The sequence below is a fragment of the Maylandia zebra genome, linkage group LG4 (genome assembly GCF_041146795.1).
Source record: "Maylandia zebra isolate NMK-2024a linkage group LG4, Mzebra_GT3a, whole genome shotgun sequence".
NCBI lineage: Eukaryota > Metazoa > Chordata > Actinopteri > Cichliformes > Cichlidae > Maylandia > Maylandia zebra.
In genome coordinates, this window is record NC_135170.1 from 36,065,442 (window position 1) to 36,089,932 (window position 24,491).

Below are 24,491 nucleotides of genomic sequence, written 5' to 3' on the forward strand. Positions count from 1 at the left end.
AATTTGAAAAATAACAAACCTAAAAAGAAACACTGGGTACGAGATACATGAGGACCTGTGATACAGTGATACTTTTAGTAAGCAACCATTTGACTAACATGTGAGTCTCACCTGCTCTTGTTCCTCTCTGTTCCTCTCTCCCTCTTTGTGCTGACAATCATCAAATACACAGTTATACAGATATTTACAAACTCTTCAGATAAAAACACTTTTTTAATTGTAACATCAAATCAGACTAAATGTTTATTTTTTAGATTAATATAAAAACATATTTGTTAACTTTAAGAGTAAAGAGATAAACTGTCTGTATTTCTTAATTGTAAATGGCACCAAATTGTATTCAAACTGAGCCACACTTATGGAGCTCCACAGTTCTGTTCCTGGTGTTTTGTTGACATCTCTTGATGTTCCCATGTCACAGAAACAGGCTCTGTGTTTTGCCTTATATGCATCCACAGCTGTGCCACCAGTTTACTCACATGGACTCTACGAACCTATCAGAAGCTTCTTCAGCTCAGAATGGAATCGTCTGGAGTTTTCTTATTAATTAACAATAAACTTAGTGTATATGTACTCCTAAATTTGATGAAAGTGATAAAAACAGAAGCTCTGTCTCTCTTTATTCTGACATTTAACTCATTCAAAATATATTTCAATATTTATCTAAAACAAAAGTTTACTCTAAATTGATGTTGTACAGTAAAAATGTTTTCTCCATAAAGTGTAAATATCTGGTTACAAATGTGAATATCCTGCTGTGTACTGAAATTCCTCTTGTTTTGCATAGAAATATACTGAACAACATACAAAGCATAATATAGAAAATAACATTTACCTGAGTTTTTTCTTTGAAAGAAGCCTCGAATGTCCATTCTTATGTTTCAGTACATAACTGAAACCGATTTAGTCGGGGAGGGTAAGAACTGAAAATATGAAATAAACACACGTAAGCTAAGACTCTAAAAAATAGCATTTGTTCGGCTTTTCATTTTGCCATTTGTTGATTCACTTGAAGAGCGAGTAACGTAATATTGGTCAAGTGATCAGTTTGATATCAATCTTTCGTGATTCACCGTCACATTTACATTATTTGTACGGTACGAATGATTTGCTTTGTTACCTGGTCGAACTTAAGCTCTCCTTAGTATGGCTGGCTCCGTTTCTCCAACAGCGCACTCACAGGCAGCAGCTGCCCCGCCCCCTCGCTCAGTCGCTTAGTGTCTGAGCTCGGATCATACCAATATCATACCTCTTCTTCCTCATGTCCACTATCATCTCCTTTGTTTTATCAGTGTTGAGGGTGAGGTTGTCCTCACACCATGACAGACCGGCCACCTCTCTCCTATAAGCCGCCTCGTCCCCACCAGTGATGCGACCGATCACTGCAGTGTCATCTGCAAACTTCAGTATGATGCACAGGGTGTAGAGGGTGGGGCTGAGGACGCAACCCTGTGGAAGTGTTTGTGGTAATGCTGGCTGAAGTCCTGTTGCGATCCTGACACTGTTCTGTAGCCGGTCACAGAGCGTGGAGCGCAGCGTGAAAAGTAAATGAATGTGAAGGTTTTCAGTCATGCAGGTCATCGTAGTCTAAGGAGCTCCTTAGAAAAGTAAATGAACTTTATTTCAGTGATTTTTCAGCTGAAATCAGTTTTTACAGGAACAGAAAAAATGAGACGATGTTTCAATCATAGAAAACTTTTATTGAGGAACAATGAACTCAATCACACATCTGAGCTTCTCGTCATCGACACAGAACGCACACCTTCACTTAAAGGCACCGTGTGACGGCGTCACAGAGCAGCAGCGTGCCTTTGAGAACAGGTAAAACAGCGCCCCCTACAGTCAGTCACAGCACTGTCAGGCACTTTAACGCGACAGGTCGGCAGGAAGCGAACGCACAGGTGCAGCCGGCGATCTGACTCTGGTTTATTGTGTTTGATGACAGGAGATTAAACAGATCTGGGCTTTAATGAGACGTTTCTCTGATTGTTTAGAAAAAACATTTGATGAGGAAATAAAACATCTTTAGTTTCATTTCTGTTTGGTGAGGTTTATATTTCGTGTCCAGTGTAGTGACAGGTCGCCCGACAAAGACTCAGAATAAAAGTTCCCTCCAGCCTGCAGTCACCTGCTGTGCTGGGGTGGCAGACATCTTTGCTTCTCCTGAACGTTTAAAAACCTCAGCAGCTCCAGACTTGCAGACAAATATCAGACTGCATGATTACAGATTACTCATTAAACCGAACAGTGACCGGGTCGAGATTTCTAAAGGTTTTTTTAATGGATTTTTGGTACTTGGAGCGTCACTGCTGTCATGGTGAAGAAGACAAACCTCTAAAAAAATATATACATAAATAAAAACTCTCTCACTTTGCTCTGAGGCGACAAACTCAGGACAGGCTGGAGGACACGTTGCATCACTGGGGCGAAACGTCCCTTTAAACAGCCGCACGCGAGCCCGTTTTCACTGTTACGATACGATTTTAGTTGCTGTGGTCAGAAAGTTTATGAATAATTCAAATGAAGCCTCAGCTGATACTCAACAACAAACTAACAGGCTCCTCCCACACGCCACCGCCGTCCACGACCTCTCGGCTGTTCGTCTCTTGATTTTGGCACAAAGTAGAAACATCAGCTGAGAGCTGCAGAGGTCCTGCTCTAATGTCATTAGTCTGTTTGGTTCGAACAGGAAGTGTCAGACAGCAGGCAGGAAGTCTCCGTCTGGCACGTTAAGGCGCTAAGTTGACACCTCCATGACTTCAGCGTCAGGTGGAGAGGAGAGGACCGGGCCTCGGGTCACATCTGGTTCTTAAGACAGTTTGCAAACAAACGAACAGAAACGAAGCGCCGACCTGAGACGTGGACGCCGCCACCCTCGTCTCTCCAGATAACAGGAAACAGCTGAGACAGAACGCTGACCCAGTTTCAGCTCGTGCACGTAGGCAGAAACGAGAGGGTGTGAGGAACATCCCAGCCTGTGGACGTTTATCTAAAACATTCATTAACGGTGTGATCTGAGCCCACGCTAACGGACGAGGTTCAACACTGTCAGAACAAAATACGTTTATCTAAGACGTGTTTAAAAGCGCCGCTCACGTCCTTCAATCAGGAAACTGTTTAAAAGGCATCACATCAGAAACTCATCGACCGCATCAGCGCACGAAAGCCAACACCAAAGGACCACCAGCTAACCGTGATGCGCTCTTATTTTGAAAGCTGAGTCCTTACCAACTAGCTAGGCCTGTCACTTCCTGTCTTGCTGTTGTGGTCGTTTTCGACTTCTTTCAGCTGCTTCTCCAGAGACGATCTCGCCCCACAGCTGCACTCCACCTCCTCCATCATGGACCGCAGGTGCCTGTTCTTCCCTCAGGCTCCTCTGAGGGGAAGCTGGGTGGGGGGTGGGTCACCTGCGCACACCTGCGCACACCTGCAGCAGGTGGAGAGTGGGAGTCTGTCCATGAGATAAGAGCTCACTGGAGAGGCAGCTGATTACTACATGTTTCATAAAAGGACATCGAGATCGGTTTGTGTCACGCTGCGTTCGGATCAATCGGGATTTTTAGAAACTTTCTCTGCTACAAACTCAAACTGCAAATGTTCTGTTATAAAAATATTCCACTGGAACCTTTGTGAAAACGTCAGGGGGACAATTACAGTCCCTTTAAGACAGCGGCTCCGGAGGCGTTCCCATGTACACCGCCCAAAGCACCAAAGAGCTCAGATTCACGTAGACGACCAGCGAGTCGACGGCGAGAAACCGGAGACGCTATCAGAGTTTGAAAAGCAGAAAACTGACATTGAAGTTGGAGAAATGGTGGAAAAGCTGAAGTGCCGGTGAAATCCTGCTCAAAGTGTGACGCCCGCCGGCAGTTCGTTTACAGTTAAACACGCCCCTCAAAAGCCGTCCAGCTCCATAAACGCCTCTTCACAGCCTCATCCTTACAGAAGCTACAGAGAAAAGCACAGTGGTGGCAGGTCTCCTCCTCCTCAGGGTTTCACACCTTCAGCGAGACGAGAAGCAGCTGGAGCCGTAGAGTCACCGCCGCCGGGCGGAGGTCATCGTGACGAGCTCCTCTCCTTGCTGACGCAGTCATCCTGGCTGCTCGTGTCTCCGTTGGCCGCCGTGCCACAGGTGCGTCTCTTCTTCCTTCGGTGAGACATGGCGTCGCCCTCAGAGCCCGACCCCGCCTGTGGGAGGAGACAGAGTGCACATGCTCAGACGGGTTCCACAGTGGCGACAAACTACAAGTACGAGTTTTTAACGTTTTCCAGAGGAAGTTTGTGTGTTTCCTGTTAGTCTGACGTTCACCTTTTATAAAAATGGAGTATTTGTCAGGGACAACTTTAAGGCGTGCGTGCACTCCCACAGACGCACCTCGTCACTGCATCAGTAAGAACCCTGCTGCCAGCTCAGGTGTGATGTGACAGCTGGGATCAATATAAGCCAGGACTGTACCTGAGCGATCACACTTTATATCCTGCAGCCAGGTGCCGGATCTCATTTCGGCATTCACCTACGTCTGCTGCTGCGAATATTTAAAAACACTCTGCAGGACGACCGCCCTCAGTGATTTGGATTTTCCTCCTTGGTCTAAAACTTAAACGCTTCACATAAACGTGGAAGATGAGGAGTGATATTGTTTCACAGGTGTTTCAGAACAACATCTGGAGCAAAAGTACTGTTGGACGCTTTGTCTCTTACAGCTCCACATACAGTAATCATTACCTTCTTCTAAACAGCTTCCAAGACCACCACTCCCCCTGCTGGTGGTGGTGAGTATTACATACAATAAACAGGAGAACACGTGTTAGCATAAATGTAGCTTCATAATTGTTTTTATAATTTATGAGATTATAAACTAAGGAGCACTCGTCTGCCCAGCTGGTGATGCAGCTGTGAGAAACGATGAGGCCACACGCAGCCCAGCCTGGAGTCTCTACAGGTTTGTCTATAATTCTGTGCAAAAGCCTCAGACTCTTCTCCTGCTCTCTGAAGGTCTTTGGCCGCTTTTTCACTCATTTTCAGTCCAGTCGTTGTACCTGAGCATTTTCAGACGATTGTTTGTTTGTAAAGCCTCCGAACTCGAGAATGAACCAGAGCCGAGTCTACACATAACAGACAGAACCAGTTTCATAGACAAAAAGGCAGAAACATCCGAAGAAGAGCTTGGAATAATCTGGGGAACTATTCCCGAAGATCCTTACAGAGATGAGAGTTCAGACCGAGCTGACGGTCAAATATTCAAAGCTCATCAGAACTACACACTCTGTATTGTGTTTACTGCATTTCCATGTTTCAGTAACTTGGTGCACATTTTCCTAACAAAATATGTAAAGAACTGAGGTCCAAGACTTCTGCACAGCACTGCACAGACATCTCTGTACACCTTCATATACACCTCCACTGCCTCCATCACAGGAAGTGTGTGTGTGTCAGCACATACGTCAGAGTCTGAGTCTGACGAGCTGGAGGACGAGGACGATGACGAGTCACTGGAGCTGTCCGATGCGATGCCCGTGGACTCCTGCAGGTCCACTTTGTCTGCCAGCACCGCCAGGTCGGGCCGCTCCTGCTTCAGGATCCTGAAACAACAAAAGCAGCCACCGTTAGCGCAGCCTGCGAGAAGTCCTCACTCCACCAGCTACAGTTCACATTCTAGTCCACCCTAAAACTCAGACTGGGACCACAAAGAGATAATTCACATCTAAAGATGTCGTCCTCCTCCTGACCCGTCCTTACCGGTACCACTTCCTGGAGAGTTTGGGACGTCCTCGAACCGTTTTGTGCCACACGATGGGGAAGTTAACTGAGCTGGCAAAGTTCTGAGTGACGGCGATTGTCGTGTCCAGGTTGAGGACCACGTGCCACCATCCGCCTACAGAAAGACGAAAAAATGGTTCAACACCAAAAAGCAAAAAGATCTGAACAACCCGAACGTGGCTCTGCTCGATATCAGCTGCCCCACTGGGACATCGACCTGTTTCCACAGAAGTCCGACTGTCTTACAAACCAGAATCGACGACATTACCGACATAGCCGTTAAATGCACTGGGTGTCGGTTCGGCTCATCAGGTAGAGCAGGCGAGGCAAACACACTACACTCGAGCTGAGCTTCCACCTTTCTGCTCATCTCCGTCTCATTAAATTCAGTGTGTTTGGCACTTTGGTGAGGTGACACAACGGTCAGTGGGGACCTTTCAGGGCGATGTGGGCGCTAACAGACAGCACCTCCCTCCTGTCTCTGTGCTGTCTGTTAGGTAGGACTAAAACCTGGAGCGGTGCCCAAGGAGCAGCTGAGGGTTTAATCCGTGCTCATCACCATCAGCTCTGTCGGCATTACGTGAATGTAGGTCAGTGCGTTCTGAAAGGTCGGCGCCGCTGTCGGGTCACGGCTGGGTCAGCGAGCATTCCCACTCATCCACTGTAAACACTGAACACCAGCCTAGAGTCACTGACCGTCAGTGACATCACTGTCATCAGCACATGCGAGTTCCTGGATGGAACTGAAAGGCTGACAGTGCTCAAAACACGAAGCTTAGCTGCCCGACCAGTGCCTGTGCAAAATACAACAGCTGTGGATGAACGACATTTTATTCACCTTGATCTGCTGTGTCTGTTTGAGCGACTGTTCCATGTACGAGTTTTTCTTTCCCACGGTCACCAAAGTGAGGGTTTCTCTGAATTACTGTCGTCCTTCACCTGTGCCTGTAAAGCACCTGACTGTTCTTATGATTTGGTGCTACAGTACAAAAACACTGAATTAAAACAAAGACCCCCACATACTCATATACAGGTCATTTAACTGTAATAAGAATAAACATGACTCACATGCATACAGATTAAAAGATGGATTGAATAATGAAGCCAGTATGGAAGCGAATTCTTTTTAATGGAGGAAGCAAAACCCTGACGAGACGTCAGAAGTGCTAAACAAAAACCAATCAGATGCTCTGAACGTGTTCGAGTCAGTTTTACTTGTAAAGCATCAAATCACAAGAACAGTCACCTCAAGGTGCTTTATATCGTACAGCGGGATGCAAAAGTTTGGGCAGCCTTGTTCATAGTCATTATTTTCCTGTATAAATCGTTGGTACAATAAAAACATGTCAGTTAAATATATCATAGACACACAGTGATATTTGAGAAGTGAAATGAAGCTTATTGGATTCACAGAAAGTGTGCAGTAAGTGTTTAAACAAAATCAGGCAGGTGCATAAGTTTGGGCACTGTTGTCATTTTATTGATTCCAAACCTTTAGGACTGATTATTGGAACTCAAATTGGCTTGGTAAGCTCAGTGACCCCTGACCTACATGCACAGGTGAATCCAATAATGAGAAACAGTATTTAAGGGGGTCAATTGTAAGTTTCCCTCTTTTAATTTCCTCTGAAGACTAGCAACATGGGGGTCTCAGAACAACTGTCAAATGACCTGAAGACAAAGATTGTTCAGCATCGTGGTGGGAAGGACACAGAAAGCTGCCTCAGAGATTCAAGCCGTCTGTCTCTACAGTTAGGAACATATCGAGACAATGGAAGACCACAGGCTTAGCTCAAGTTAAGGCTCGAAGTGACAGACCAAGAAACATCTCAGATAGACAGAAGTGACGGTGAGAACAGTCAGAGTCGACCCACAGACCAGCACCAAAGACCTGCAACATCATGTTGCAGCAGATGGAGTCGCTGTGCATCGTTCTAACATTCGGTGCACTTTACACAAGGAGATGCTGCATGTGAGAGTGATGCAGAGGAAGCCTTTGCTCCGCCCACAGCACAAATTTCCCAGAGGAACCCACCCGAGGGATTAATAAAGTTCTATCTTATCTTATCAAACAGAGCTGCTTGAGGTTTGCTGAAGCACATTTGGACAAACCAGCTTCATTCTGGAATAAGCTGCTGTGGACTGATGAAACTACAACTGAGTTATTTGGGCATAACAAGCGGCGTTATGCACGGAGGAAACAGAACACAGCAGTCCAAGAACAACACCTGCTGCCTCCAGTAAAATATGGTGGTGGCTCCATCATGCTGTGGGGCTGTGTGGCCAGTGCAGGGACACATGGATTTCACTCAGTATCAGCAGATTCTGGAGACCAATGTCCAGGAATCAGTGACAAAGCTGAAGCTGCGCCGGGGCTGGACCTTTCAACAAGACAACGACCCGAGACACTGCTCAAAATCCACTGAAGCTTTCATGCAGAGGAACAAGTACAACGTTCTGGAACGTTCATCTCAGCCCAGACCTGAATATTATTGAAGATCTGTGCTGTGAGTCAAAGAGAGCTGTTCATGCTCGGAAGCCATCAAACCTGAATGAACGAGAGATGTTGTGTAAAGAGGAATCGTCCAAAATACCTTCAACCACAATCCAGACTCTCAGTGGAACCGACAGGAAGCATTTAGAGGCTGGAATTTCTGCAAAAGGCAGATCTGCTAAATATTGATTTCATTTATTTTTTTTGTGGAGCCCAAATTTATGCAGCTGCCTGATTTTGTTTAAACAATTCTTGCACACTTTCTGTAAATCCAATAAACTTCATTTCACTTCTCAAATATCACTGTGTGTGTCTCCTCTATGATATATTTAACTGACATGTTTTATTGTAACAACCAACGATTTATACAGGAAAATAATGACTATGAACAAGGCTGCCCAAACTTCTGCATCCCACTGTATCTATAATAATTCAGAGTAAACCCAACAGTCATGTGACCCCCTATGAGCAGCACTTTGGCGACAGTGGGAAGGAAAAACTCCCTTTAACAGGAAGAAACCTCCGGCAGAACCAGGCTCAGGGAGGGGCGGCTAACAGGTTGGGAGTTAGAGGGTTTAAACAGCATAACAGCAGCATGTAAACACACCGACACCACTTTGTAGGATTGACTGATCTTTCTGTATATTTTCTGCGTTTTGTTTTTGTTGATAATCTGAATTAGCCCTGCGACAGACTGGCGACCTGTCCAGGATGTACCCGCCTTTCACCCCATGTTAGATGTGATAGGCTCCAGCCCCCCTCCGTGACCCTGACAAGGACAAGCCAAAGAGAATGGACGGACGGATAAACTGAATTAAAAATGAATCAAGAGCATCCCTACGGACAGAAGCCATCACAGCACATCCTCACTGACCGGGCACGAACACCGTCTCCCCGGGTCTCTGCAGGATCTCCAGCGGTCTGAACTCTGCGGGCCAGGTGGGCTGCTGCGTGCGGGGATAAACCACGCTGAACCAGGTGACCGCCTCATCCTGCTGGTTGCCGCCGTCCTCTCTCGTCACTTTGATCAGCTCCCGTGGCGTGTTGGTGGGGAACAGACACCATCGCTTGTGTCCCTGAACCAGAGCGTTCCAGGCGCTGGTGCCCAGCGGGTCAATGTGGATGCCGGTGCCGGACCGGGCCGGGCCCATCACAAACCATCTGTGGGGGAAATTAAGCGAATGAAATCAGACGTCACAAGCTCAGAGAAACTGTTAATGTGGGTACTGGGACGACATATTGGTGAAATCTGAGGGCTCAAAAGCCAAATGAAACCGAACAAATCAAAAATATCAAATAATCCATCAAGAGGTCAAATTACAGCCAATAGAGATCTGACCAATCAGCTGATCAAATGAAGAGCGAGTGCTCCTGATTGGATAGAGACGGAGCAGATAAGACCACTCACCTGTAGGGCGGCCTGCGCTTCTCTCCTGCAAACTGGAAGAGGTCGTCCCTGAAGAAGACGGGAACATCGTAGTCCTCCAGCAGCTTCTGCCGCTTGGCGTGTTCACCGTAGCTGCTGTCAAAGATGTAGAGCGGGCTGTCGTCACGGGTGGACTCCAGGTACTCCACGTAGTACTTCATCTTCATCTTCACTGAGTAACCGTCATTATCCTCACCACACTTGAACTTCTGGTTGCGGTATTTGCGTTTTAAGCGCTCCAGCGTCCATTTTTCCCGTGCGGGCCAGGTCTCCTGACAGTTAAGGAGGACGACGGGCTTGTAGGGGCGCTCGAAGCGCTCGATGAACTCCTCTGTGGTCAGATGGAGGGTGTCCACGCGCTCCACACTGTCCTGAAATACAGCACAGAGTGCGTTACATATTACCATTATATGTCTTTTATAACAGCTGTAATGCCACTCCCGAACGTCACACAGCTGCAGCTCAGTTTGGTGTTTTCCTGCTTTTCATGAGATCAAACTGTGAAACCTTCCCATGTTTAAATCCTGCACATCGTTAAAATTTTAACATTTAATGGAGGGAAAACACTTCCTGTGGACCTGAGACAAATAAAGAGTATTTGTGCCCAATATACTTCATTCTATTTTGTATCATGAATATTTTACTATTTATCTTTGATGTATTAATCTTTTTACATTATATTACGGGGTCGTTATTATAACACGGTTATTTTAGGTCATTACCAGTGTATTGTCTTTTACTGTGTTTTGTGTTTCATCGTTTTCGGTTGCAGTGGCCACTAAATGTCTGAATTACAGTTTGTAAAAGTGCTTTATGAATAAAGTTTGGTCGAAACTTTGATCGATTTTTCTTCGCAAGTACTTTTATAAAATGTTAACAAAGTTTATTAAGAGAATATAACCGTCTGCTTCTGTGATACACCTGCTGTACTTCCAGCACCTTAAGTATGTGTTATTGATACTACCCCCGGCTATCAGTACTTTTACTTCGCCTGTTCCTCCACATTCGTGTTGGCTCTCGGGTGTTATATGTGTGATGAAGACAGACGGACATTAACAGGAGCTCATATCAAACATCTCACGTGCCGGCGGCGCGAGCAGCGGCGACGTCTCCCACATTGTGTACGTGACAAGCTGCACTCCCCTGTTAGCCACTGTTAGCTTAGCATCAACAGTTACCTTCACAGTACGGTGCGACAGGTCGAAGGTCTCATGGTAGCCGTGTTTTATCCAGTCTAGCGAGTCCTTCAGTTCGGGTCTGGCGCTGCGTTTCGCCTCTTTGATCCTCTTCTTGCTCTTGTGGTTCATTCCTCCGCCCGGCGTGTTTATCTTTGCTCAGCTAGCTGTCAAGCTAACCCGGTGATACCGCACAAACACATCCAACAGCCTGCGCTCTCACCCGGCTAACTGCGCTGTTCTTACACCTTCTCCGGGTTTCTCTGATAAAACGACACAGCCACCCGCCGGGTGTGTGATAAACACGTCCTCCGATGTGAGATGGTGGATGAGACAGAACTCTTAAAACCTGCCGGGCGGATAAAGTTTGATAAACAGCTAACAGGAGCAGCTAGCTGTTAGCTGTGTGACACAATGCTTTCGCAACTGATTACGCAATTAGCCACCGCCCCTCTGGTAGTTCATTGGCTACATAAGCTACCGGAAGGTAAGTGTCAATTGGTTGGGCAGTCGAGTGAACCTTCCCGCCCGTGATTTTCATTGGCTGTTTTAACGCCCTCCTTTCTGTTTTGGTCTGCGCGGAACTAGTTTCCAATGTGGCGTTAGCTGTGGCATGAGGTTTTCAGGGATAATAAAAATATGGGTTTTATACCTAAAAACAAAGAACTGGACTGATGGCAGGTAGATGTAACAAGGTCAGGTAAAAGCGTGTATGCTTACAGGATGGCCGACAGTGGAACCGAAACGCCGAGCATAGCTTATAAGGTGTTCACGTTTGAAGACGAGAGGAAAAACGCACGGGAGTCCCTCTGTGTCTCCATACCCGAGGTCTGTTCAAACCTGTAAATGTAACATTATACCGAGTGTATAGCAACAGAAAATACACTCAGAGTGAGAAACTAATGCTTCATTATAAATTAAATTCGTTGTTGTGCTGTTTAGAAATCGACGTGTTAGCTCCTTAAAAGTTGTCAAATTTAAGTTTTGTACAAATCGAGACTATTGTCACATTTTAAAATCCTCGATTTAATACAGCATACAGGCAATACACAAGCATATTTGTGTTTAAGTAAAATTTATAACCATTTAACCGGCGTGCTGTTGAATCACGCTTCATTGAAATTAACCATAGGTACATAAATAATACATAAGTTTTAATACGATACCTTCGAGTCCTCTGTTTTATTCGGCCTAATATGTTTATTTTTGTAAACTGGACCATCATTGCTGATTTTCCTGGTTTCCTCCATCAGTTATATCACAGTAAGTGGAAGGCAGGAGGTAAATAAATGAATCCATAAAGTCAGGTTTCTGTGCGCACACGTTGGATTGACTCATTTGTGATTTGAAAAGCCAGAAACTCTAAAAGCCTTGAGTTTCTTAGATGTGGAATCAATTAGGACTACAGCTTTCTGTCACTTTAACAACTGATTAGTTCATTTTCTCAACTTATTATCATTACTGGCCAACAGGATATCCGAGGATAACAGTTAACAGATGACTAAAGCCCATCATGTGTTAATTTTGTTCCACAAAACCAAAATTCTTTTGGTGCCTCAGGTCCTCGACCCGCAGTTCGGCATGTATGTGTGGCCGTGTGCGGTGGTGCTGGCTCAGTATCTGTGGATGCACAGAGAGGAGCTGAGAGGGAAGAAGATGCTGGAGGTGAGCAGGAGCACACATTCAGACTCACACATGTGGAGATAGGTTACACTGATCCAAAGCATCGCAGAGCTGTCAACGATCCGTCTGAGGAGTCATTTGATGTGCAAACATAGATCAGTGGAACCGAATGAGGGTTCGAGGTTATTTTAATTAGACAAACCTTAAATTAATATTTCAGTGAAGACAGTTTAGTTTAAGGGGTTTAATTAATATGAGTAAAATCACTTTAGGTGCCAAATATAAACCTGAGACTATTAGTAGTGTGTAAGCCACTCTCGTCAGCATCAGAGAAACACGTGGTTTAAAGCGAACCAGCTGCAAAGCTGCCTAAAGGAGTCGCGTTAACGCTGTTTCAGCTCAGCGCAGGCGTGAGTCTGCCCGGCGTGGTTGCGGCGCGGTGCGGTGCCGTGGTGATCCTGTCAGATGCCGCTGACAGACCGGCGTGTTTGGAGAACTGCAGGCGCAGCTGCGAAGCCAACGACCTCAGCGACGTGCCGGTGGTGGGTGTCAGCTGGGGTGAGATCTCCCCGGACCTCGTCCTGCTCCCCGAGCTGGACGTCATCCTGGGCTCAGACGTCTTCTACGATCCCGAAGGTTCGCAGCACATTTTCCTGTCAGAAAGCAAAACAAAGTATTCAGACGCCGTCACGCTTTCAAACCTGATTGATAGAAATTTTCTAAAAATGTGTTTTTGATTTTGACAATGTTATAGTTGACTTGCATGTAGGTCAAAGGTCAGCTGCATAGTTTGGTCTCCAAAAGTTGATTCTGTTCATCTGGACGTAGCGTAGACATCATAGTTTGGTATTTCTTCATTATTTTTATGTAGTTTTAAATTGTTCGGTTGATATTTCAGTGAAGCTGGGCGTGTTTGTAAGTCAGGTGTGAAACAGCTCTGTCACCTCCTGGACTGAGTCGACCGTCTGTGTTATCAGGGAAGAACAAAGTGCAGTTATTAATATTACTCCACTGTTTATAAAGTGCTCTGCTCCTGTATCAGCTTCTCTAAAATCACACTCGTATCTGACTGGACTGTTTTTCTTTGAGGACGTTTAGAAATGTGAAATATATTTCCTGTTGATGCACCAGGATGTAAAACGATTGTACAAACATTGTTTATGGAGGATGACGAGTTGTTGCCTGTTACAGATTTTGAAGACGTCCTTGTGACCGTTTTTTTCCTGCTGAGAAAAAACCCCAAAGCCGAGTTCTGGACGACGTACCAAGTACGAAGGTACGACTGCTCCTCTGTTTCAGTCTGTGGACGAAAACCTTCACCACTCTGATCACTACACGAGCCTCAGACCCAGTCTGTGCGATTTCAGTGATCAGAAAGTGGCATGAGATTAAAAATTGTTCTTTAAAAAATGATTATAATAATTTTAATTTAAAACTACCATTTGAATCATTTTAATGTATTTAGATATTTATTTTAAATAATTTGTTCTTCCACAGCCCACCAGGGGGCAGCAGCTCAGGAATCACTGATGTAAACAATCACATTTTTCATTTTCATCTTTTTCAATACAAAAAGAAGAAAACTGAAGCTGCTAAACTTTAATGTGGAAAAGTTTTTCCTTCTGTAGTGTAACAGTCACGTAAGGAGCTCTGAGAGACGAAGCACACGCTAACACCCAAAATGTGATCTCATTCATGATAATGTGCGCTCCAGGAACATCCTTCATTACACCAACAAAAATGACCATATTTACTCTTTTTTATTCTTTTTACTCCATTTTGTAAATACAATTATATTTCATTAAAATGTGCAAAATAACATAAAGTCACCGGACTAATTGTACATAATCATGAAAATAAACACTCGGTTGCAGTTATTTAGTGTTTTGTGTTGAAAAAGTCCTATTTTGGTTAAGAAGGAGCCAAAGGAGGTGTCACAAAGTCAGACACGTAGCCTGAGGGTTCGATACCGGATCTCTTCTTCAACTGATGACAAAGAGCTGCAGCGGAGCAAACAGAGTTCACAGCTTCTTCTTCGTGTGTTTCAGCGCCGACTGGTCGATCGAGGTGCTGCTGCACAGGTGGAACCTGAGCTGCATCGAGGTTCAGCTCGACCAGTTTGATGCCGACACACCTGAGCTGGCCGGGTCTAATCTGCCCGGCAACCACAGCATCCAGATGATGAAAATCACCCTGAAGACAGAGGATGCTGGACAGAAGGCCGTCCACAGAGCTTCACCATAACCTCAACCACACCAGCAGCACCCAGGCTAACCAGTGACTCATGGTGTCTGGTCAGACCTGCTGTCAGGGCTGCTTTTCCAGTCCTGACAGGCTGAAGCTGGAGGCTGTGCTTCCTGCTGTGAGCAGCAGAGGGCAGCGTTTCACCGAACTTGACACCTGAGGTCACAATGATTAAACTTCCTCGTAAGCGAGCCATTCCTGCGTGTGGTTTCTTTGTCTTATTCATGAGTTTAACTCTAAATTCACTCATTTTAGTGCAGCAGCTGGTTTTGCAGTTTACACACACGTGTGTGAATGATTCTGGTGGATTGCTTAATCTCACCCTCACTAATACAGATGTGGATTCCAGGCCTCACAGTCGTGTTTGCTGTGAGCTAAAGTTCACACACAACAGCACATTTTAATGTCTCGCACTGTGCCTGACTGTGTACGGCTATATCCAAACCACATGTGATCCGCACATGGATATATATGTTGTATGATAATAAAATGATGTTGTTTTGGATTTTGTGTCCAAACCAGAATGAAAACATGTCAGTTAATCTGAAAACTGCTGAGACGATGTTCACTCACCTGACTGCACGCTAACCCAGAGCCGTGTCAGCAGCTCACAGTCACACTTTAGCTATTACACCAAACTGGAGCTAAATGAGGAAGACTGCAGCCCTTCACAACCAAACAAGTTAATCTGCAGCAATGCTGTGCTGGTCTGTTGAACAGAGAGCTTGCTGTTCATCTACGTTCACCTTTGGTCACAGACACAGTAGTGACTGAAAGGCCGTCTGAGACGGGATGAGGGGGTTTGGGAGGGACTGAGAGTAGCACCACTGCTCCTCCATATCAGCAGAAAGGTGTGTGACCTGAGCAGAGAGAACACAACAACCTGGAGTCACTGAATTAACCAGACCCTGATTTCTTCATCGGCCTGTTTTATACCACATCAGTGCCCATAGCAACCACTTAGCAACCACATTTCCTGTCTCCACATCTCTGATCTCGGTCCATCTATGAGACGGACATGTTCCTCTGCTAACACAGGGAGACGTCTGCAGACACGTCCCACTGTCTGTCTGCATGTTCACATGTGTTTGCTGCTCAAAGGCACAAGGTCAGGACTTCCTGCACAACAAGTTCAGGCACAAAATCCAAAGCAGAGCTGGTACTTAATACAACACACAATAACAATAACAGTCAGACATCATTTAGACTGTTTACCAAACTCCTCAGCACGAGCCTGTGGGTTCACATCAGGACAGATGTGACTGTGTTATATGTGCTCATGCTCTGGACTACAGAACATGCTCTAACATATACTGATACAAGAGTACAAATACTGGATTACATGTGTATAATTATTATATAATATGAATTCCCCATAGAACTCCTCATGGTCTGCAGTTTCTAGTTAGTGCTGTCAAAATTAATGCGATAATGCAAATTAATCCGCCATCACGGTCAATGCGATTAACATTTTTAACACTATTAACCCATCTGGTGTGCAGAATGACTGAAAATCCCTGAAACGTTTCTGTCAACACTTTTCATCGTTTGAACTACAGCTGGTTAAAATTGGAAATAAAGCGCTGTAGTGTATCGTCCACCTGGCCTGAACAGCATGTTTTTAAAGTTCAGCGACTTTTTATCCTCGACTTTGAAGCTGTCCAGACTGGTTATAGTCGAGGATTTTAATATACACACTGATGATGACTCTGACCTGTTTGGCAGAGGTTTCCTTAGAGTCATGGATTCTTTTCTTTGTACACAGCATGTGTCTGGCCCTCTGCCTTTGATACTGTGGACCATCATATTTAGGTTTTGACCTTGACTTTCAGGGCTCTGCATAGACAAGCACCAACATATATCAGTGAACGTCCATACATTCCCAGCAGGTCCCTGAGGTCATGTGATCAGGGCTTGCTGGTTGTCCAACACACGAGGCTGAAAACAAAAGGCGACAGAGGTTTTGTAACTGTGGCCCCCAGACTGTGGAAGTCTCTCCCTTTGAGCCTGAGATCTGTGGATCTGTGGTGGCTTTTAAAAAACAGCTAAAACAGAAGTGGAGGACGCAAGAAGAATGAGTTCAGTAAAGTTTGACTTGTTTTGATTTGTTTTGCTTAATGCGCCTTATAATCCAAAAAATACGGTAACTTCTACCTTGCTTTAGCATGTCCAGAAGTCCAACTTTTTGTGTGATGGTTAGCATCTTCCTCTGCCTCTTGAGTGCTACCGCAGGTGCCTTGCAAGGCATGGAGAAAACGTCAGTACTGCACTTCAGAGTCACACTGCTAAGGATCGATGTAGTGATTCTGTACTGTACAGGAGAGAGGGCACGGAGGAGATGGACAATGGTCTACAGTCGATCAGGACGCAGAACACAATGATACAAAAAAAATTATGCAAAATTGCACACAAAAAATCAGCGAAACAGCGAGGCCGCGAAAGGTGAACCGTGTTATAGCGAGCGACCACAGTATGAGTAAAATTAGCATTGCCATAAGAGTGCATATTACATATTAGAGTATAGGTAATGGATTATATATTTCTATACAAGTTCAGGCACGAAAACAATATATATCATATATATCTATATACAGGTTTAAGACACCGAAGTGTTTCCATCCACAAACATGTGAAAACCGTCTGCACTGAAGCTGAAGCACACATTTGCATTTGTATCAGGAAACAGTCCTGTAGAAACTCCTAAAGTGAGAACATGGAGTTTATCCAGGAGAACAAACACAAGAAAACCCTGAAACCCAAAAATCCTTTAAAATGAGAACAAACTGTATGAATGTAGAACAGAGTCTGTGACGGCCAGCAGGATCTAACCTGATCAAACTGATAGATTACCGATCTGTCCAACACACAAAAAGACATTTAAAGACTGTGTGTTATCTCACAGATCACCACTGGATGTGAAAGCAGTCACAGGTTAATGAAGATAAAAGTTCACTTAGCATCCAGCAGGTCACTGCAGCAGATCCAGAGTTGGGCTTCACCTGTTTTTATCCTGTTTCAGTTGTTTCAGACTCACAAGAGGAAACATCGTAAAGCCAAAATATTAGAAACATCATCTGAATCTAACATCTAGTTTTTTATTAACATGTGGCTCATACAAAACCTGAACCCTAAACTCTGGTGACCTGGTGAATGTTCAGTTGTATATAATAATGTACAATGATGATGTGTTCATGTACAAAAAGCTCCCATCTGGCAGGGTGGTGGTGGAGTCCCACAGCGTGGAGCTCAGAGCCTCCATTCATTCAGCTGCTTTTGGAAACTCGTACAATCGAGCTCTGAGACGTCAGCAGCAGATCCAAACACCGCGGTCGTTCTCCTCCTCATCACTCTCTGCTGAGCGCCTCACAGACTTTCTTTTAGATGCTCCAACACAGCTAAACATCTGGTTCTGGTCAGGTTTCCAGACTGTCCACTTCCTGTGATATATTCACACCTGACATGAGTCATTATTATGAGACATTGTCTCCTGTGAGTGGTACTTTCATCAGGTGGAAACCTGCTTCCAAAAGGAAAGTGATGTTCTGTTTTAGGTTTGTTTCCCAGTAATGAAAGTATCCAGTAATCGTGTTGCCCTCCCCTCCACCAACACCGAAGCACCCATGGTAGTTAGTACTTATTTCACTGTAAACTACTCTGCAAACCACTGACTCTGTCTTAAAAACCCTTCCTGAAATATGAAAATTAGATGTGGTTAACTCAGTTTGAAGAGCTTAACTAAATCAAAATCCCCCAGTAGGACTAAAAACTCACTTTTTGCAGCATTTCTCAGTGAGCATTTTGGCCTTCATCGCTAAAGCTGTTGTTCCCATCAACAGTACTGAACCCCCTAAAGCTCCCAGTAAAGCTCCCGATGTAGACGTCAGCTCACCACCTCCAAGTAAATATCCCCCCACAGATCCCAAAATGATTCCCACCAATCCAGTCCTTTCCAGAAGCGCACGCCTGCCTGTTGTTTCTGCTGTTTTTGGTTTTTCGTCCTGCTCGTCCGGTTTTCCAGCCTCTTGGAGCATGTCAGGAGTGTAGAAGTAATCTTTTCCCATCGGTGTTATCTTCTTCAGCAGCTCGGTGACCTGAGCAGGACTTTTGTCTTCAATGTTAAAAGCAAAATATCTCCACTGGCACTGCTCAATGAGTTCCCTGAAATCCTTACTCTCGATCATAGCCTCCTGTATGTTAGCTTCATAGTCTTCATCTTCATTTCTATGGGTGAACACCACTGTTGTGTAGGCCAATGCACGTCTGCCAAAGGTGCGCACAAAAACCTCCAGTACCTCTAATTCTTCAGAGGTGATCATACCGAACCTCAGCACCAGCAGGAACACATGAGGACCAGGACTGGCAAGATCAATGGATCGCTTGATCTCGTTCACCAGCTCATCTTCATGTTTTCCAGGTTTAAACAGACCTGGAGTATCAACAACAGCCACTTTTTGACCTTCCACAGTGCTGTGGGATTTCTGTGTGCGATCTTTGGACGAATCCTTTGAGGTGAAAGTCTCTGTGTTCCCCATGATGATGTTTCCTAGAGTACTTTTACCAACCCTGGTCTTCCCAAACAGCACGATCCTCAGGTCATCTGTTGGAAGAATATTAGTATGTGAGAACTGTCCCAGTCACCATCTCATAAATCATAAAGCAGCTGCGAGGAAGGAAATATAAAACATGAAGGCAGGAGGAATGAACAATCAGCGTTTATTAACAAGGAAACACAAAGTCTAAGGAGCTTAGAAATTCTCAAAAGAGGATCCTCTCTTTTGAGGATGCCAATGTTCACATTTTGGACAGAGAGGACAGATGGTTTGAAAGAGGAGTGAAAGAAGCCATCTATGTCCACTGTGAGCGACCATCTTTGAACAGAGGCGGTGGTTTACGACACCAACTCTCTGCCATCTATCTCCAGTTTTGAGATCCCTCCCAGACGCCTTAACGCCCACTCACATCCTGGGCCATCTGACCTCAGGAAATCACATGATAAGGTGGGGCCAGGTTTCACAATGAACACACCCGAAACTCTGGCTGATTGGGACCCACGCCCAGTTTCCCACCTTGGCTCATGTGCTTTTCACACCTTGGCTCATGTGCCACTGGACTTAAATCTGGGACTCTCCACCATTTGACCTTAGAACTGAAGAAGCTTCTCGGATGAGAGGTGAAACGTCTTCAAGCAACTTAAGAAAGTCCAGAAGCTTTTCTTTCTAAGCTCCTTAGACTACGATGACTAAGAACGTTCACAGACAAGGAAACACAAAATCTTTCAGCAGAGACACAAAAAAAGATTGCCCAAAATCTCTCGTGCTCGTATCTCATGTTTCGGAAGAACAACCTCTTGAATCTCAAATGTACCTTGTAACTGCCAATGAATCTTCCAGCACTGTGGAGGAGTTTTGGCCCACTCATCTTTGGAGGGTTTTTGAGCATGAACCAACTTTTTAAGGTCATGCCACAGCATCTCAATCGGATTCAGGTCGGGACTTTGAGGTCACTACAGAGTCCTGCAGCAGAACCCAAGTGTGCTTCAGCATGAGGACAAAAAGGTGTGGCTCTAATCAGGAATGGATATAGTTAGAGTTTGGAGAAACCTGGAGTCGGGATTAATTTCCTGGTCAAGTAAAGTTAGCTGACTTAAAGCTAGCAAAGCATGCTGCAACCAGCAACTCTAAGCTGCTGATTAATATACTGATGTTTTCTTTTTTTGGGGGGGATGGGGTCAAACCCGGGCTTACTGGGCTTAAGCCCGGGTAATCTTATCAGAAGCCCGGGGTCTTGGAGTGTTATTTGTTTCATAGTTAGATGCCTGACTGACAACTGTATAAAACAAAAACTACATGACGCACAGTCGTAAATCCCCCCTAATTTTGGTATGATCCGAGCTCAGGCACTGGGCGACTGAGCACTTACACATGTGAGCGAGGGGGGAGAAGCTGCTGCCTGCGAGTTTGCTGCACAGAGGAGAGCTTAGTTTCACCAGGTACAAAAGCAAATCATTCCTACTGTACAAATAATGTAAATATGACGGTGTATCACAAAAGATTGATATCAAACTGATCACTTGACCCATATTACGTTACTTGTTCTTCGAGTGAATCAACAAATGGCGAAATGAAAAGCTGAACAACAACAATGCTGTTTTTTAGAGAGTCTTAGCTTACATTAGGGCTGGGCGATATGACCCAAAATTCATATCTCGATATTTTTTAGCTGGATGGCGATATAAGATATATATCTCGATATTTTTTTTAAAGCCATAAAGTAAGAACAAACAGAGAGTTCTTAGTCAAAGCTGTGTCCCAGATGTCACACAGGCACTTTTATTAACATACAGCATAGATGTACATGAAAAAAACTACTCAAAAATAAATTATCAGCATTTATTAAATAATAATGCTCCATAAATAAAAGAAAACTGTTGTTTTTGTGCATAACAAAAAGCGTGGTTAGCTCGTTAGCGTGGTTAGCTTGTTAGCGTGGTTAGCTCGTTAACACGTTGATGCCGTCCAGCCCCACGCATGGGGCGATGCGCAGTAACTCGTTAACGGAGATTTGCCGTGTCCATCTTGTCGCTGCCTGCAGGTGAAGCGATGGGGAAGGAGGGGGAGTTGTGTTCAGTGAAGGAGAGGCAAGGTCGAGTAACGTTGCGTAAAGACAAAAGTGGATGAAAGAGAGGCAAACTTGTGGCTCCACAACTATAATTATAACGTAACATAGACTATATCGATATAAAAGATATTGTCACATCTTATATCTCATATAAAAATATATCGATATTTTTAAAAAACTCGATATATCGCCCAGCCCTTGCTTACATGTGTGTTTATTTCATACTTTCTGTTGTTACCCTCCACGGCTAAACAAACTCTCTAAATCGGTTTCAGTTATGTACTGATGGAAGGGGAAAGGAAGTTAGGAAGTTTTAAAGGAAGTTAGCTCGCTAGCTTCCATCTAAATACAATATAGCATGTCCTGACTGAGGGGGTTTGGAATCCCTGGGCTGTAGCTACATCGTAAGGTTAAAACTGTTAAAACTATTGTTGTTGTTTTTTCTGCATATGTCTGAAATAAAGATACAATACAATACAATACAAAAAAAAAAAAAACTGAGCTTAAATAAATGATTAGCGGTAATAAAAGCCGAGGGAGGTCAACAGTGATCACTGACTGTTTTAGGAGCTTTTTGAGATTAAATTGAAGAAAATACAAAACATTAAACATGTTAACAACACAAAAGCCATATTAAACGCAGACTACTTTAGGCCCGGAAGTAGGATTTGTCACGTCATCACTTAAAGACCGGATAGGGCTAAGCCCGGGTGTATAAAATGGCTGGCTCCGCCTCTGGTGGGGTCCTGTTGACCGGGCATGCTCTGGTGCATCTGCAGATGTAGAGCCCAGTTTAGGCTCCCAACTCTAACCAAAAATCCCAAATAAAATATGGCACATGGTTTGGCAAAGATGGGACAGAGATGGCCCAGAGTTCAGTATTTATCACACGACCTGTTTCAGAGTGACATCCAGACACAACAATCTTTCTATTGAGTGTCTCGTCCTGTAGAGATACACTTCGGCCATGAAACAGTTTATGGAGTCCCACTGTGGCTTAAAAGACAAAACAAAATGAGAATCAATAAAAATGGTCTTATTTTGACACTGTCTCATAAAAAACATTTAAAAGGCAGAACCTTTAGACTTCATGATATCGCTTTTGTTTGAAAATAGAACAAATTTGATTTGCCCATATGACGCCTGTTATCTTCATCTGCTCTTTAAATAAACGGAGCCGATGATGGAGCTTCTGTAAAAAACAGACCCGAGACATATGAGGACAAATCACACTCATTGTTTCACATGGATATAATCAGGTTTATTCATAAAATATAAAAATGAAGGGATGTGGTCACTGTTTGAATTCAGTGTTATTCAATAAAACTACAAAATGTCACTGTTAGGATTGAGATCAACATTTGAAGAAAGGTTTTTGGACTGAATGTGACATGGACTTCATTATTTTTATGTCCTCTGGAAACTTGAGTAAATCGATGGCACACAGATTTAGCTGGGCGATGCTGAGGCGGAGCACAGGTGTGCACATAGAAGCTTCATTCTGGGTCATCAGTACAAACAGCTGCTATGCCAGCAGGTAACGGCCACTCATGAAGTTTAATGGAAGGCCTGGGTCTCGTCTGTGGACAGCTACCAGCTGTTTAACGTATCTGTGATACACTGAAATACTGGGAGTAACAGATTTAACAGGAAGTGTTTCAGAGAAGCGTCAGAACATGAAGCCGTCACTGTGATCCTGCTTTATATAACCTGTGTCTGTAAAGAGTCATAAAACCTCCATATAACTTTGTTCATGTCTGAGAACTTTGCACTCACCAAAGGAGAATTATTTCAGACTCGGTTCCACATCGCTGCAGACTGAATCTGATAGAAGCTGCAGAGGATTAAACATGAAGAGGAGTCAGGACTTTTTACATGAAACATTTAGTGTTTACAAAAATATTCAACTCATGATCTGAAAATTATTGCTGAAAAGAAAGTCTGCATCCTTACCAACGAGGAGAGAACTGCATCTAAAGACCGACAGACACAACAAGGCAGTGAAAATGAGAGAACTGGACCAAAGTCAGGTTTAAAAGTTCATTTATAGCATTTGCATATTACAGTTTATTAGCTGGATTAACATCAACACAAAAGCTAATGCTACTGATACCAAAGTAAAGCTGGTTAACTGCTCGCTGTCACCCTCGTTTATTTCATCATATTAAAAATCAAACTGTTGTTAATAAATCAGTTTACTTACCAGGAAGTTTGAACAGAGGTGAAGAAGTCCGAGTGTCCAGAACCAAATATGAAGAAGCTTCAGCTTCACTCCAAGAACAAAGACTTCAGTGAATCCACAGAAACTGATTTCATCACATTTATAGTTTAAAGTCGTAGATGTGACGGATTTAACCGCACAGGTTCGAGACGTTTAGAGGATCGCAAGGAAAATGGCGGCGAAATGCTGTCACGATAGATTTGAACTGACTGAAACAGAAAACGTCCAGAAATACCAGAATAAAAAATCATCTCACCATCATAAAGCCTCCTAAAATATCAGGACTGAACGCTGACTTTATCACCTTTACTGTCAGATCACCTGATGATGATTTTACAGCTCATCAATAGTTTTTCTATAAAATGAAAGGATCTGATTATTGAACAACTTTGTTTTAAAAGTGCGATAAAAATATTCACATTAAAAAAACAGAAACTGTTTTATTTCATGAGCAGATGATACATTTAAAACTTTTATTAATATCAACTCATCAGCTCAGAGTTTTATAAAACTTGAATTATTATATATTTATAATTTCTATTATTGACTCAAATATTAAGAGTCATATGAGATTCATTTGGTTATTTTCCTCTTATCTGTGATATAAAATCTTTACAGCTTAAAAATCATAAATGATTTCTTTGAGTGCAGCTTGGTGCTGATCAAGCTTTAGACTGAGAGTAAATGAACAAACCTAACATGTGTGAACTAAAAAACATTTCAGACTGAAAATGAAATCGTGTCCCAGTGATTTAAGCAAAGAGCTGCTCCTGTTTTATGTTTCAGGAAATAATGACTGTCCCAAAACTCAAAGCACACACCAGCCTGAGGATCACTGCAGGACAAATACACTCACCCATGGGCTGTGGATCAATCAGTACCTTGGTCTCCATTGCAGTACGACCATCCATGTCTTCTTCTGACTGTTT

At 43.9% G+C, this 24,491-nt stretch overlaps 3 protein-coding genes across 4 annotated transcripts; 1 reads left to right on the forward strand and 2 right to left on the reverse strand.

Annotated features, from left to right (window-relative positions):
* Positions 1–1,679: 1,679 nt before the first annotated feature.
* On the reverse strand, positions 1,680–11,296 carry jmjd6 (jumonji domain containing 6, arginine demethylase and lysine hydroxylase). Its single transcript, XM_004556484.6, has 6 exons — positions 10,860–11,296; positions 9,664–10,052; positions 9,130–9,416; positions 5,741–5,876; positions 5,445–5,583; positions 1,680–4,188 (listed from the first exon to the last, which is right to left on the reverse strand). Exons 1-6 carry the CDS (start codon positions 10,986–10,988, stop codon positions 4,057–4,059), a joined length of 1,212 nt encoding a protein of 403 aa, XP_004556541.1. The 5' UTR covers positions 10,989–11,296; the 3' UTR covers positions 1,680–4,056.
* A 136-nt stretch (positions 11,297–11,432) lies between these two features.
* On the forward strand, positions 11,433–14,914 carry mettl23 (methyltransferase 23, arginine). Its single transcript, XM_004556485.5, has 5 exons — positions 11,433–11,684; positions 12,417–12,521; positions 12,878–13,115; positions 13,671–13,755; positions 14,528–14,914. Exons 1-5 carry the CDS (start codon positions 11,580–11,582, stop codon positions 14,721–14,723), a joined length of 729 nt encoding a protein of 242 aa, XP_004556542.1. The 5' UTR covers positions 11,433–11,579; the 3' UTR covers positions 14,724–14,914.
* On the reverse strand, positions 12,709–24,491 carry LOC143418422 (GTPase IMAP family member 4-like). Of its 2 annotated transcripts, XR_013098439.1 has the most exons (5): positions 24,419–24,491; positions 23,545–23,771; positions 23,295–23,314; positions 23,118–23,175; positions 22,350–22,969 (listed from the first exon to the last, which is right to left on the reverse strand). XR_013098439.1 is itself a non-coding variant. In XM_076883500.1 (2 exons), the coding sequence occupies exons 1-2, from the start codon at positions 24,453–24,455 to the stop codon at positions 18,491–18,493; spliced, it is 867 nt and encodes a 288-aa protein (XP_076739615.1). In that variant the 5' UTR covers positions 24,456–24,472; the 3' UTR covers positions 12,709–18,490. The 2 variants fall into 2 exon arrangements, 1 of the variants encoding a protein (XP_076739615.1); XM_076883500.1 differs by lacking the exons at positions 22,350–22,969; positions 23,118–23,175; positions 23,295–23,314; positions 23,545–23,771 and adding an exon at positions 12,709–19,320 and having other exon boundaries at positions 24,419–24,472.

Bases quoted from the DNA above. Each gene is read 5' to 3' on its own strand.
- jmjd6 (XM_004556484.6), bottom strand. From the start codon at position 10,988: ATGAACCACAAGAGCAAGAAGAGGATCAAAGAGGCGAAACGCAGCGCC. The intron at 5,584-5,740 runs GTAAGGACGGGT...TTGTTGTTTCAG, and splicing joins CTCTCCAGGAAGTGGTACCG to GATCCTGAAGCAGGAGCGGC. The intron at 4,189-5,444 runs GTATGTGCTGAC...CTCCTCCCACAG, and splicing joins CGTCAGACTCAGACTCTGAC to GCGGGGTCGGGCTCTGAGGG.
- mettl23 (XM_004556485.5), top strand. From the start codon at position 11,580: ATGGCCGACAGTGGAACCGAAACGCCGAGCATAGCTTATAAGGTGTTC. The intron at 12,522-12,877 runs GTGAGCAGGAGC...ACGCTGTTTCAG, and splicing joins GAGGGAAGAAGATGCTGGAG to CTCAGCGCAGGCGTGAGTCT. The intron at 13,116-13,670 runs GTTCGCAGCACA...TGCCTGTTACAG, and splicing joins CGTCTTCTACGATCCCGAAG to ATTTTGAAGACGTCCTTGTG.
- LOC143418422 (XM_076883500.1), bottom strand. From the start codon at position 24,455: ATGGAGACCAAGGTACTGATTGATCCACAGCCCATGG. The intron at 19,321-24,418 runs GTGAGTGTATTT...TTCTTCCAACAG, and splicing joins GATTGATCCACAGCCCATGG to ATGACCTGAGGATCGTGCTG.